We start from the raw sequence: 14,575 nt of genomic DNA, 5'->3' as shown, positions 1-14,575 counted from the left end.
TGAGCAGACGCCTTCCTGACAGAAGAAGAAGAAGAAGAAGAAGAAGAAGAAGAAGAAGAAGAAGAAGAAGAAGAAGAGATTTGCTGAAAAGTTACCCCGAACCTGTCGAGAAAGGGCGGGAAACCGGATTAAGCGAGCGAGTCCACTTAACGACCGAATCCCGAGCAAGTGTTTAAAAGGCTCCGCCGCCGACCAGATTCTACCCGGTGCAGCAGGCTAATGAGAGTCAAATCAGGCAAATCAATAGGCAGCGTCTTAGCTTCTTTCATCACACGATCGGCAAAGCTAATTACTGTTTCAAATCCGGCCGAAGGTGTTATTTCCCAAATGGAAATAGCATGTCGGTACCTGGCCCACCTACCTGCTTTCCATATTACGGTAGCGATCTGGCGTGAATTTAGGCAGAACGCCAAGCGCTGGGACATATGAGGTCATTCAGCGTTGACAGTAATGAGGTTTGAGAGGTGTAACAGGAGGAAAGCCTCTCAACTGTTAGGAGAGGGTGGAAAGTAAGATGGAAGCAAGAGAATATGAAAGGAGGTACGATAAAATGAAAGGGGTTAGCAGCTGGGGGCCGAAGGAATGCTGTAAAGAACCTTAAGTAATGCCTACAGTGGACCGAATGAGGTGCATTGACGGGACTACCCCCCTAACAGGTGTATTAGCCTAGTCGAGATATTGTCTTTTCCAATGGTAATTTAATTTTTCCTTATAGGTACTTAGCATTCGAAGACAGTATACTTGCAGAGAAGAGGAGGAAGAATGTTAGCAGGGGCAGTGGTCAAAGGAGCCGAATGCTTTGTTCTGGAGAATTAATATATATATATATATATATATATATATATATATATATATATATATATATATATATATAATATAACTGCTATGAAAGAATATAAAAGATAACGAAAGTAGTCTTTCCAAAAATTGATTTATAAACCCTACATTCCGCAAGAGAGTTCAAACACACATGAAAGAGGACGGCTGATCGTACCGTTAACGGCTCTCCTTTGCAAAAATGCCAAGCTCTAATGAATCTTGCAACGAATTTTAGGAGCCTGGTGCATACGGCAAAGGGTTTATAATGTGTTCCGGAAGTTACAACCAGCTCCAAAAGACAGTGAATAAAGGGGAGCAAGAATAAGTGCTTGGCTGTCTGCCATAAAGAATTGAGATGAAACGGAACGATCTCTAAAATGGATGATAAATAAATTCAAGACGTTTTCCCGAAGAATCAAAGCATCATCTTCCCTTCCTCTTCTCGAAGATCTTTTCGTATCCAGTTAATTCTCAAGAAATCATATATCATTATTATTTCAGTAGATGAAACCTATTCACATGGAACAAGTACGCCAAAGGGTGCCATTGACTTGAAATTCAAGCTTCCAAAGAATGTTCGTTTCAACCTCCCACCGCAGATACCACACCGCAGCAGTAGCTGATCATGATCAGCGATTTTTCATCGCCATGGGGGAGACGCGAACCCTCGACATCTGAGTGGCATGCCACGACACTAACCACTATACCAGCGGACCAGCGAAAACTTCTTCTCATAGAAAATTTGTTCTTCCAAAATTATCGTTTTATTTTAAAATTCAAGGCCCAAAACAGCTTTCCATACAAACCCTTCCTTTCAAACGACAAATTTCGTTTGCAATACTTTCCAAATATATCTCTTCGTTTCTGGTTGCTTCCTCAGACTACTCGAGGTATATATTCCATTTCCTTTCATTTCTCAAAAGGGTCTTTTCATTTTCACTCTTTTCTTAACCCGGGGTGTCTGCATTCAAAAAAGAAGGTAAATAACGCACCGAAGTTTCTTCGGCGCGGTCGAGTTTTCCGTTCAGCGTATAATGCTGTATGAAACTCTCAGCCACAGTCCTGTGGTGGCCAGACGCACGATCATGGCTAATTTTAACCATAAATAATATAAAAACTACTGAGGCTAGAGGGCTGCAATTTGATATGTTTGATGATTGGAGGGTGGATGATCAACATACCAATTTGCAGCTCTCTAGCCTCAGTAGTTTTTAAGCTCTGAGGCGGACAGAAAAAGTGCGGATGGACAGACAGATAGCCATCTCAACAGTTTTCTTTTACGGAAATTTAAAAATGAAACGACCCACCTCGTCAAAAAGAAAATATTTAAAACGGTGGGAACATTCCCCTCCCCCCTTTCTCAACCAGCCGAAAAGAAAGAGGAGGCTAAAGTGGCCCCTCCCCCTAAAAAGGCTAAAGTGGCCTTTCTTCCAGAGGCCCTCAGAGACAGTAGAAACTTCCTGCCTTCAAAATCTTAACCACTAAGGTTCTCTTTATAACCGTGACACTAATGGATGCTGCTTCCGGCCCTCTTTTAAAATGCTCGCAGCAACTACATTTATAAAAATCTTTATCGTTATCATTACTGTTATTTACAAAAATCTCATAGTCACACGAGTCACTCGGTTGATGGAGAAACCCACAATGGTGTCAGTGTAAATATATATATATCAGTGTAAATATATGTAATAAATATATGTGTGTATATATATATATATATATATATATATATATATATATATATATATATATATATATATATATATATATATATATATATACATATGTTTATTAGTGTGAGTGTTTGTATAGTTGTATAGTTGTTAGTGTTTAGTGACTGTTTGTTAGTGTTTAGTGACTGTATGCAAAGAAAGTTCTGTAATTTGCAGGAACCATTTATGCTAGACATTGCTTAGATCCAAGAGCAGATTTTTAGGCCTTGACCACAATGGTTGGAGTGCGTAGGCCAACCTGTTTTTGTAAGGTAATTTTTCTCTGTGAAATTGGGTCAATAATAATAATAATAATAATAATAATAATAATAATAATAATAATAATAATAACAATAGTAAAAATAATAATATTAATGAGATAATTGTAAAAAAATAAAAATAACGATAGTAAAAATAATAATAATAAAGTATAGTACTACTGAGCTGGACTGAGACCTTTCAATATGGCCGCCCGAGGTCACACTCTCGGCTGGGAGATCGCCACTCCTCCATGTCATTGACGCTCTGTGCTCAATACCTCTCATTTTACTCTCACTTAATTATGTTATTTCATCCTTATGATCACATACCAAATACAACTCTAGAATCGAACACAGAAAGCAAACATATAAGTGTCCCAGCGGCATCTCATCAGAATACAATCAAAACAGAACCTACGTTTATCACTTAACAAAAGCCAGTTACATATCAGTAATAATAACTATCATGCTAATTATATGCAAATTATTCAAAATATATTTGCGTCTAAGAACTATTAGGTTAAAAATCGTATTGTCCGCGAGATTAGTTATACGACTAACTTGGGTCCAAAGGCTCAAAAAAAAAAAAAGAAAAAAAATACAGACATTGTTTGTTATTCTGAAATGAGAACTAAAAATTGTAAACTGGAAAAGTACGAATATCAATCTTTGTTCACGCAAAGCGTCGCTCCGTTTTTCCACGAATATTATTCAGTATAATAAATGTTGCAGCCCATTGTGTTTATCCGCTAATTTGAGTTTCAAAGGGGAAAGTTTTTCCATTGTGTATTTCACGAGAAAGAGAGATTTGATGACGGAAGCACCAGAGGTTATTTTTTTTTTTCTCATCGTGACGCCATCAGACAAAAGTTCTGTTTATGAGCGTTTTATATCTCCATGATGTGGAGGGACTTATGAAGAGTTATGTATTCACCCAGCGAAAGAGGCCAAATTGCTCCTGGCTCGCCCAAATCTCGGTCACGAATCCGTGCGTAAATACATGCTGTTGCTCCTTTGGCTTTCGGGTCTCGTTTTTCCCATTGCCTCTTATACCAAACCGGTAAGGTTTGGGTTTTTTTTGGTGAGAGTTTGAGTAACGCTTTTTTTTTTTTGCATGTTGACTTGATCCGCATCTCGTATCCAGCGTTGATACCTGGATTAGGGTGCAAGAGAGATATTCACATATTATTTATTTTACTTATTGAAGTTGGTAGCTTCATTGTAGGAAGTCCTACTTAGCCATAAATAAATATACGGAGTATAAATAAATAAAAACACACACAAAAAAAAAACGGCGGAATAAAAGCCGTTAAAAATTGTCACCCTGAGGTTTGGGGATTGGGAACTATTTCCGGTAGTTTGAGAGAGAGAGAGAGAGAGAGAGAGAGAGAGAGAGAGAGAGAGAGCAAACACACACACATTTTACACACACACACACATACATATATATATATATATATATATATATATATATATATATATATATATATATATATATATATATATATATATTGCTGCCACAGAAAACAGTACGTCTATCAACATAGTATTCATCCCTTATGTACATATGTGTATTTACTATATGTATGAACGTATGTATGTATGTGTGTGTGTGTGTGTAATATGTATGTGCGAGGGAGAGACTGCAAAGTCTCAGTTTGCTTAGCGTTACAAAATTCTCTCCAAACCTTTCGTTGCTATGACAACCGACTTCGGTGAATGAAAGATAATAAACTATTTGCATAAATCGCCCGATCTGGTAATCGCTTTCGTGCAGTTCCTGTCCTCTGCTTTCATGGCAAACATATTTCTCCTTATTTGTATCTTCAGTAACACCTAATCATTTTCTCCGTTTGTTGCGGATTCACGGAAGATTTTGCCCCCATTCATCTCAGATTTTCTACCCAGTTTTTCGAAGTCAGTGTGAACAGAAAGGTCACTGGATCTGAATTCCTGCAACAACGCTTAATTTTCTCAATCTGTTATGTATTATTCGATCACGGATGAACTTTATAAGGCATTTCAGGTTCCATTCTTTTGGCGAATCTGTGAAAGAGTTCATTTCTTCCTATTGACAACTTGTGAAATTCTGCCATGTCTTCTCACCATCACGTCGACTTTCTGAAGCGTAACTTTACTTTCAAGCTTTATAACTCTCTACATGACTTCTTTACGTCCATTCTGTACTTTATGTATAACTAAACTTTTCCCTTCTAGAACTCGCAACGTCTTCTCTCTTTATTGCCCTAAAACACTTCAAGACACTCGTGTAACTTCATAACTTCTGAATAACTTCACTCCTCCCATTCTGTAGATGTGAGAAGTTCCACTCCCTCCATTTTACGATTCTGTAAATATATAACTTCCCTCAGGCATTCCTGCTCTCTCTCTCTCTCTCTCTCTCTCTCTCTCTCTCTCTCTCTCTCAACCTACCGCTCTCCGGAAAGGCTTCGCTTTTTTCACTCTACATCTGTGGGTAACTTCAATCCTCACATTTTTGCAACCATCTGAAAATACTCCACTTTTCTCAGGCTAAAACTCTCTAAGTGAGTACAAACAATTTCGATTTCCTCGAAAGAACTCCTTTTATTCCGGTCTACAACTTTGCAAATAAGACCTCTCCGTTGTACAATTCTTTTGGTGACATCATTGCTTTCATTTTACAGCTTTTTCATTCTGCAACTTGCAAATAACTTCCTTCCATTTCAACCATCTTTTGAGTGACCACATTACAAATCTTCATCTTTGAACAACTAAACATCTACTTTATAATCCTCTAATTAAGTTGCTTTCCTTAACTCTACAACTCTGAGTGACATCACTTCCATTCTGCAGTTCATAACAACTTTACAACCCTCCAATTAAGTTCCTTTACTCCACTCTGCAACCCTGAATGACATCAGTTCCATTCCTCAGTGTGCAATAACTTTACAACCCTCCAAATAAGTTCCTTTCCTCCATTCTACAACCCTGAATTACATCACTTCCATTCTGCAGTTCACAGTAACTTTTCAACCCTCCAAACAAGTCCCTCCCAAACCAAAGCACTTTATACCACTCTTTGGGAGTCTTCCCAAAACAATAAAGTGTCACCTTCCACTCTTCGATATGAGTCCCCTCGTCTGGCAATAAATACCGCCATATCTCCAGTGGGTGGAACTTTCTCTTTCTCTTTTTTTTCTTTTGCCTCTTCTTTGGACTTCCTGGATTCCCGTCGCTTCTCTCGCATTCCAATCACTTTTCCATTGTTTGGACGAAGGTCGTGGGGTGAGGGTGGGCAGGGGTGGGGATTTCGACTCTAATTTTTTTTTTTTTTTGTCTCGTCATTTGAAGATCTTATCCCCCTTTTCCTACGACCCTGCCGTTTTTAGGCAGACAAACTTCTCTTTTTTGGAGAGAGAGAGAGAGAGAGAGAGAGAGAGAGAGAGAGAGAGAGTATACGAATACAACTGAAATAGTGTTTATGTATAAGAATGCATTACAGGTTATTTATGAAACTGACAAAGAGCTTATGCAATACAGCTCATGTATAAAACTGAATTACAGATTATGCATACTTTACTATAGTGAACTGCGATAGACATCAAATAGAGTTAAAAATTCATGAGAAATAAGAAAAAACAGCAAAAATAAACAGAGAAGTGAACATGAACTAAATCTTTGTGGATAAAAAAACTTGAAAATGTTGACGGGAGCACAAAAGTTTTTTATGATGTTCTAAACTTCTTTCCAAAGAAGCAAGAACAATATTTGTTTTTCCAATGACAGTTTTTATGACAGTTTTAATGAGTTTTAATGCTTTTTTTCTAATGGCAGTTTTTTCAGTTACAGTTTTTTCCAATGACACTTTTTTCCCAATGGCAGTTTTTTCAATGACAGAAGTCGTGGGAAAGCAGTCTCGAGGGGAGAAGGGAACACTTTAAAAGCTAATGGCATCGTCTTGGACAAAAACAAAGAAGGCTTTGAAAATCCAGAGGGAAATAGGAGGGGAGGAGGGAGGGAGGGGGACAGAGTTGGGAAAAGCGTCCTTAAGCTTTTTTTTTTTTTTTTTAGGTCAAAATTGTTATTTCTATTTGTGGAAAGGCTTTCCTAAAAAACAAAACAATCTTTGCGGATATTTTTGCCGTCCGACATTAGCTAACATTTCCACCTAAATGGCCACGAATATTTATTTAATACATTTTTTATTTAAAAAAATAAATCCTATCTTCGCGCACGGATTTGTTATTGGGGTTATAAGATGGCAAACATTTTTTTCGCTCCCCTCCCCAATAATTTCTCCTAAATAGCTACGGACATCTTCGAATGAATATTTGTAACAAATACATTTTATTTTGAAGAAATCGTATCGTCGCGCATAGATTTGTTATGGGGGTTATACGTTCGCAAACATTTCCAACTCTCCCCCCGGCCCCAATTACCCCAAAATAGCTAAGTATATCTTTGGATGCACATTTGTAACCAATAAATTTTATTTAAAGAATATATATGCTATAAATTTTTTTGATCGTGTGTAAAACATTGGCTAACAGATCATGTCTTGTTTAACATTTCTTTAACATCCTACTGAAGAAAAGAAAAAACACTTAAAAATGTATGCATTTACTAATTTAGTGGCTACAAAAAGCGAAACAAAAAATGGACAGAGAGCTCGGAGAGGACAGACACAGCAAAATGCAATGAAAGTGATCCCCTGGAAACAAAAGAAATGAACGAGAGGGAATTTCTGTTCTGAGTTGCGAGCGAAAACCTCCGGAACAACATATCACAGGAAAACCTTAAGCGTTCGTTACCTAAATGTTTGCAAGACGTGGGGGTGACAGATTTCGGAGGAGGGGTAAGGGATACCTGTTGTTGGGGGTAGGGTAGGGGTGTCTTGACGGTACCCTAACGACGACAGTTTCACAAAAGTCTCCCTTGATTGATAGATTGTGTTCTGGCTTCAAGTCAACGTGACCCATGGCTTTAAATATTTTCACTTAATAATAGAAAGGGCAGCAAGAAGACCGGAAATCATATCTTTTCATTTAAACCAACGTTTCGGGAGTCCCTTCCCATGATCAGGGCTACAATAAAAGTGATTTTTACAAATTTAAAAAGTGCTAAGGGAGCTAATATTTATAAGATATCCAGTTACGTGTACAACAGTCGTTACAACGAAAGTTAAATAAAGACTTCAAAGCAATTTTCAGCTAAAAGTAAATCAAAACTGTACCTTAGCGGCTATTGTGCTATGAAATTAAATATATCATAAATATTAAATGATCGTTTTCCGCTTGTTAACTCAATACACGGAGCCTTAACTATAATTTACAACGATGGATACATTTCTATCAACATGACAAAAGGGATAATGGAAAATGACCCTTCCTATATGTTGCTGGTTTATATTGCTTTTAGCACTATAAAATCAACTTCAGTCTTAGGAAAAGATTTTCATTTTGGGGTTTCTTGAATGTTGGGCGTTGCTAAATCATAGGTGAATCTGAAGGATAAAATTGATTTAACTCGTTACGAAGGGAAAATGAATAAAAAAAATAAAACGATCACAGAGTAAGCTACTCAGTTTTCATTCCCTGGACAAGTTTAAGTTTAATAATAAAGAGGACAGCAAGGAGACCACAAATCATGTCTTCTTTTTATTTAAACCAACGTTCCGGGAATCCCTCTTTATTATTGAACTTAAACTCGTCCAGGGAATGAAAACTGCATACGGTAGCTTACTCTGATGAGCTGCCATTATGACACTTGCGTTTGTGCATTCTATGTTCGATTCCAGAGTTGTATTTGGTATTTGATCATAAAGATGAAATAACAGAACTAAGTGAGGGTAGAATGAGAGGTATTGAGCACAGAGCGTCAATGACATGGGGTGGCGATCCCCCAGCCGAGAGTGCGACCTCAGGCGGCCATATTGAAAGGTCTCAGTCAGCTCATAGTGCTATACTTTATTACTATGATTATTTTTACTATCATTATTTTTATTTATTATTATTATTATTATTATTATTGTTGTTGTTGTTTGTTGTTGTTGGATAAAATGGATGCATTTTGCGAATTGGATTTATACTGAGTTTTCTCAATTCTTCTAATAATTCGCTTTTCCTGCACATCAATATTAGTCAATAATTGGCCAATGTTCATACTTCGATGGATAAGACATCTGCTTTATCCATGAACATTGGCCAGTTATTAACCAATAATACTGACGTGCAGGAAAAGCGAATTATTAGAAGAACTGAGAAAACTCAGAATAAAGTCAATTCACAAAATGCAGCCATTTTATTCAACAAAACTTGCCTCAAAGAAGGTCTCCTTCCTTCCTATTATTATTATTATTATTATTTGACCCAATTTCAGAGAGAAAAACTACCTTGCAAAAACAGGTTGGCCTAAGCACTCCAACCATTTTGGTCACGGCCTAAACATCTGCTCTTGGATCTCAGCAGTGTCTAGCATAAATGGTTCCTGTACATTACACAACTTTCTTTGCATAGTCACTAAACACTCACTAAACAGTAATGTATAATCACTAAACACTTACACTTGCTATATAGTTACACTCATTAAACACACATTTAATAAACACACACACCTACTATACACACGCTCATTAAACACTAAACACTCACTGAATACTCAACACTCACTAGGCACTTATTATAAACTAAACGCTAACTAAACACTCATCAAACACAAACCACTCACTAAATACTCACTGTACCCTAAACACTCAGTAAACATTCGCTAGACTCACTTAATCCTAAACATTCATTAAACACTAAGCACTCACTATACACTAAACATTCACTAAGCACTCATTATACACTAAATACTGAACACTCACTAAACATTCCCTAAGCACTCACTATACACTAAACATTCGCTAAGTACTCACTATACACTAAATACTCGCTAGACATTCACGAAGCATTCACTATACACTAAACACTCAATAAACCCTAAACGCTCATTAAACTTAAATACTCACTAAACCCTAAATGCTCATTAAACCCCTAAACACTCATTAAACACTAGTCACTGAACATTCACCAGTCGCTCACTAAACACTTACACACTAAACATTCACTAAATGCTAACATTCACAAAACATTCACGAAACCCTAAACACTCACTAAACATTCACGAAACCCTAAACACTCACTAAACATTCACTGAATACTTAGCCCTTTGTTAGCCGAACCGGTTGAGCTTCAGACTGTCGCTCGATGGACCGGAGTTCAATTCCCGCGGCCGGCTGATGAAGAGTTAGAGGAATGTATTTCTGGTGATAGAAATTCATTTCTCGCTATAATGTAGTTCGGATTCCACAATAAGCTGTAGGTCCCGTTGCTAAGTAACCAATTGGTTCTTAGCCACGTAAAATAAGTCTAATCCTTCGGGCCAGCCCTAGGAGAGCTGTTAATCAGCTCAGTGGTCTGGTAAAACTAAGGTATACTTACTTACTTTTTAGGCATTAAACATTCACTAAACACTAACATTCACTAAATCCTAAACATTCACTAAACACTTACACACTAAACATTCACTAAACCCTAAACACTCATTAAACATTCACTCAATATTTACACACTAAACATTCGCTGAATACTTACACACTAAACATTCACTGAATGCTAACATTCACTAAACCCTAAACACTCACTAAACACTTGCACACCAAACATTCACTAAAGGCATAAAAGAACTCGAAATAAATAGGCCACAATTTCTTATTAATGAATTAAGAATATTTCTTCAGTAAAATGGCAATGTATTTTTCTCAAATTTTCCCCAGATCAGGTGAAGCGAGACCTTGTAAATGAAGCTCGATGGATAGCAGCTTACGCGATTGGTCTGATGTGCCAATGGAATCGAAGTCAGGGCTCTCTGAATGCAGAACACAACCTCTTCGGGACTGTTCTCCAAATCATTGCATATTCTAATGTAGTATGATTCAGTTTTCCGAAGACTACTACTCTTCTCAACACCTCTTCTTCACGGAATCTTCAGTGCCTTCAAACACACCATGTCATCTAGGGATTCACAGAACCTTCAATGTCTTCAGCCACACCTTGCCACAAAATGGCTCCAATGAATCTTCAGTGTCTTCAACCACACCATGTTATCCTGGGCCGTCGATTCCACAGAATCTTCAAGTTCAATGTACTTCAAGCACACACGTCCTCAAGGCCTCGACTCCACGGAATCCTGAAGTCATGAAAAAAGCTACCGTCTGTTTTGAAAACATGACCATATCTTCCTGCTAAGAAAAGGTAAACTCAAAAATGACTAGCATTTTGGATTTATTGTTCAACATTGTTTTTGTGCCCCTGTTCTTTTGCAGGGTTTTTATACTTCATAATAACCTATTGTCGAGGTGTAATGAGTACCTCCATGGTATTCTACTCAACAAACACCTTCAGGATCACCGGATAAGAAATTTCTTTAGAAGAATTCCAATTATTTGGCATTTTATTGCTCCCGTTCCTGAGAAAGCTGAAGATCTAGATTTACTGAACGATATTCGGTCCTGGGAAAGGAATGCAGGTCTCATGACAGCGACTATTTTAGCAGCAACAGGTCTTGCCCTTGGGACGAAATTGTTGATTAAATCAAGAACGAAAGAAATCTCACACGAAAGCGATGGCTATCCAGATGATTTCCCGGATACGAGGATTTTAGATGAAGGCCAAAGTACATCTGTGGACTCGAGCAGCTCAGAAAATGAGAAGGAAGACGCAGCCAAAGTTCATGAAAATCACTTAATTCCCGAACCTGAAATTGTAATGGACTCCCCCCAAGATATCGACGAAACCGCAACTACACCTACCGAGGACTTAAACCGTTGCAGCGAGGAAAGTGTTACTTCGCCAGATATCAACGAAAACATAACTTTGCCAAACGAGCAGTTAAACCATACCATCGAGGAAAGTGTTACTGCAGCAGGTTTAGTGGATTTACAAAAGAACACCAGCAGTTTTTTTGAGGAGTTAGTGGTTTTACAAAAGAACGCCAGCATTCTTTTCGAAGAGTTCCTGGTGACAGACTTTCAAGAAAGTGATTTCACTGAACCTGAAAGAAAAGAAGAAAAAACAGTGAATGAACCTAAAGAAGAGTTCAATGACTGCAGAAGAGACACTGTTCTTCCGCTAGATTCAGGAGCATTGAACAAAGAAGAAAACATCGTTTTTGAGGACTTCGCCGAACCTGGGAGAACATCAGGCTCTGAAGATATGGACAATAACAGCAGCCAGAGTAAAGAACGGTCCGATGAGTGCAGCGAAAAGGATATTATTTTAGAAGTTTCAGGGCTGGACAGTTTCGACCAGAATGAAATCCCAGATACTGCATGCACTACAGATTCAGAGGCCGTGTTAGAGAGCGAAAATATACACTGCGCAGAGGACTCTGAACCCCTGAGACCAGAGAACGTAATCCCAAGTGGTTTAAAAGATATCATTTATAGGCTGGTTGAATCGATGGATGACTGCGACAGCTCCGAAGGCCTTGATGACATCAACGAGCGATGGGAAAGTGAAGTGCAAAACGACATAAAACCTCGCTCATGCGGCCGTCGCCGTGTTGCATTTGGTAAGACAACAGTGCACACATTGCATGATACAGCCGCGCACAAACAAGCCCGTAATGGACCATGGGTGAAATTTGCTCTGAAAAGAATAGAATTTGAACAAAAAATATCAAAACTGGAACCAATTCTATCGCGCGTACTGGATGCAGGCCATAGGGATACAGTCCTCAAAAATATCTGCGACAGTAATTCTGTACATCCAACGAATGAGAGTAAGGACGTTGCATTCGTGAGCCCGACAGAATCACAACTTCAAGAGGAAACCAATTTTGTAAATCAGGCAGCTCCACCTACTTTCGACCACAGTGACAGTAGTGAGGTTCCAGATGAACAAGGCTTGGACAACTTGGACAATGCAGATTCTGATGGCGGCTTAGAATTTGTCCCAGGAAATTCGATTAACACCGGCGTCAAGAATGACGACAAACACCAGTTGGATGGCAAGCCTGTTGAACCGAGGCGTCGTGGCCTGGATGAAATAAATAAGCAACGGGCACAAGCTGTCGGAACAGATGTAAAAAGAAGATCAGGTGGGAACCTTACGTTTGGACCAGCAGCTGAAATAGACCAGCCGGATGAGAAGCCTGTTGAATCCAGCTGTCGCGACTCGAAGGAAATCAACAAGCAATCGGAAACTGCACTAAAAAAAGGGACAAAAGCAGGAAAACGTCGACGCGTTAAATATAGGCCACTGCGCTTTGATGACGCAAATGAAAACTCATCCGAGGACTTGAAAAATTCCGGCGAGGAAAAGTCAGTTTCCGACAACTTCAAGGAGAGTCACAATACCGGAAACGAAGATGAAATGGACTTGGATAACTCAGAGGAAAGTGAATTTGTTGGTTATGGAAGAGACTTCAAAGTTGCCCCCAGAAAGAAGAGGACCATGGATGCCAGAATTGTGATTGAAAATGTAAACACCAGTGATGATTGCAACGCCCATGGTGTGCAAGACACTGAAGACGAACAAGACGCAAGCGCTGACACACATGGCCATGTTGGATTTGATGGGACGACAGTGCACATAATGCATGATTCCGATGACCATCGAGAGGCTGAGAAGGAAATGCATCTGGAGCAAAGCACGCCATCGGAGGAGAGCGGAGATAGTGAATTTACAAGCCCAGATACTCGTGAGGAGCCCTTTCACACAAATGCCGCAGATCTGATCGTTCCACCAACTTCCGAGGAGAGTAACAGCATAAAAAAGAAGATGGAAGCATCCGTTATTCACTCGGAAGATGATGGTCAAACAGAAAAGTGTCCTTTGGCTAAACTTTCGGACGAGGAACAAAATTCTGCCTCGGGAGAAGAAATCAGACCTGAGGAGGAAAACGACGACTTAAAGAAGAGAATAAGACAAATTGCCGAAGACAAACACCAACTCGTAAAGGCAAATGACTTGATAGATCAAAGGTTAAAACGAATTGCTTCGGAGAAAGAAGAATTCTGGAGAAAAATGACGTTTACATTCGGAGAATACTGAGGAAAACAGTCATTTGGCGAAAAATGGCTTTATGACTCTCAGTATAGGCCAAGTTAACTAAGAGGAAGGAAAAGAGGACCAAGAAGAAAAGGCATGCAATCGCCTGCAGTAAGTGGCCTAATATTTCTGCAGGATTCCTCTTTCACAAGTTCCTCCTTAGCTGCTCACACAGTCGGATATCTAGATCTAGTACCTAGATTATTCCAACAGGACTGCTAGATCCCCCCATCTAGTAATTCTGGCGGAATAGTCTAGGTGACCGACTGTGCAGAGGGAAGAAGTTCAGCTTCTTCTAGTATGCAGTGCCTTCTTATGAAGATTCTCTTGTGCAAGATTTTTCTTCATAAGGGCCAAGGTCGGATATCTAGATCTAGTATCTAGATTATTCCAACAGGACTGCTAGATCCCCCCATCTAGTAGCTCTGGTGGAATGGTCTAGGTGACCGACTGTGCAGAGGGAAGAAGTTCAGCTTCTTCTAGTATGCAGTGCCTTCTTATGAAGATTCTCTTGTACAAGAGTTTTTTCATAAGGGCCAAGGTCGGATATCTAGATCTAGTATCTAGATTATTCCAACAGGACTGCTAGATCCCCCCATCTAGTAGTTCTGGTGGAATGGTCTAGGTGACCGACTGTGCAGAGGGAAGAAACCCAGTTTCTTCTGGTATGCAGACCTTCTTATGAAGATTCTCTTGTACAAGAGTTTTT

General features: G+C 39.0%; 2 protein-coding genes across 2 annotated transcripts in view; one reads left to right on the top strand and one right to left on the bottom strand.

The window, feature by feature from the left end:
- The window catches only part of LOC136832278 (4-trimethylaminobutyraldehyde dehydrogenase-like), an 86,411-nt gene that overhangs the window by 57,637 nt on the left and 14,199 nt on the right, over positions 1 to 14,575 (bottom strand). The window lies entirely within an intron of this gene.
- On the top strand, positions 11,347 to 13,869 carry LOC136832365 (uncharacterized). Its single transcript, XM_067093275.1, has one exon. It carries the CDS (start codon positions 11,347 to 11,349, stop codon positions 13,867 to 13,869), a length of 2,523 nt encoding a protein of 840 aa, XP_066949376.1.

This window comes from Macrobrachium rosenbergii, chromosome 49 (genome assembly GCF_040412425.1).
Source record: "Macrobrachium rosenbergii isolate ZJJX-2024 chromosome 49, ASM4041242v1, whole genome shotgun sequence".
NCBI classification, from domain to species: Eukaryota; Metazoa; Arthropoda; class Malacostraca; order Decapoda; family Palaemonidae; genus Macrobrachium; species Macrobrachium rosenbergii.
Note: the sequence above shows the minus strand (reverse complement) of the source record. Positions and strands in the feature narration are given on the sequence as shown.

Excerpts from the sequence above, each read along its gene's own strand:
- LOC136832365 (XM_067093275.1), top strand. The coding sequence starts at position 11,347 with ATGACAGCGACTATTTTAGCAGCAACAGGTCTTGCCCTTGGGACGAAA.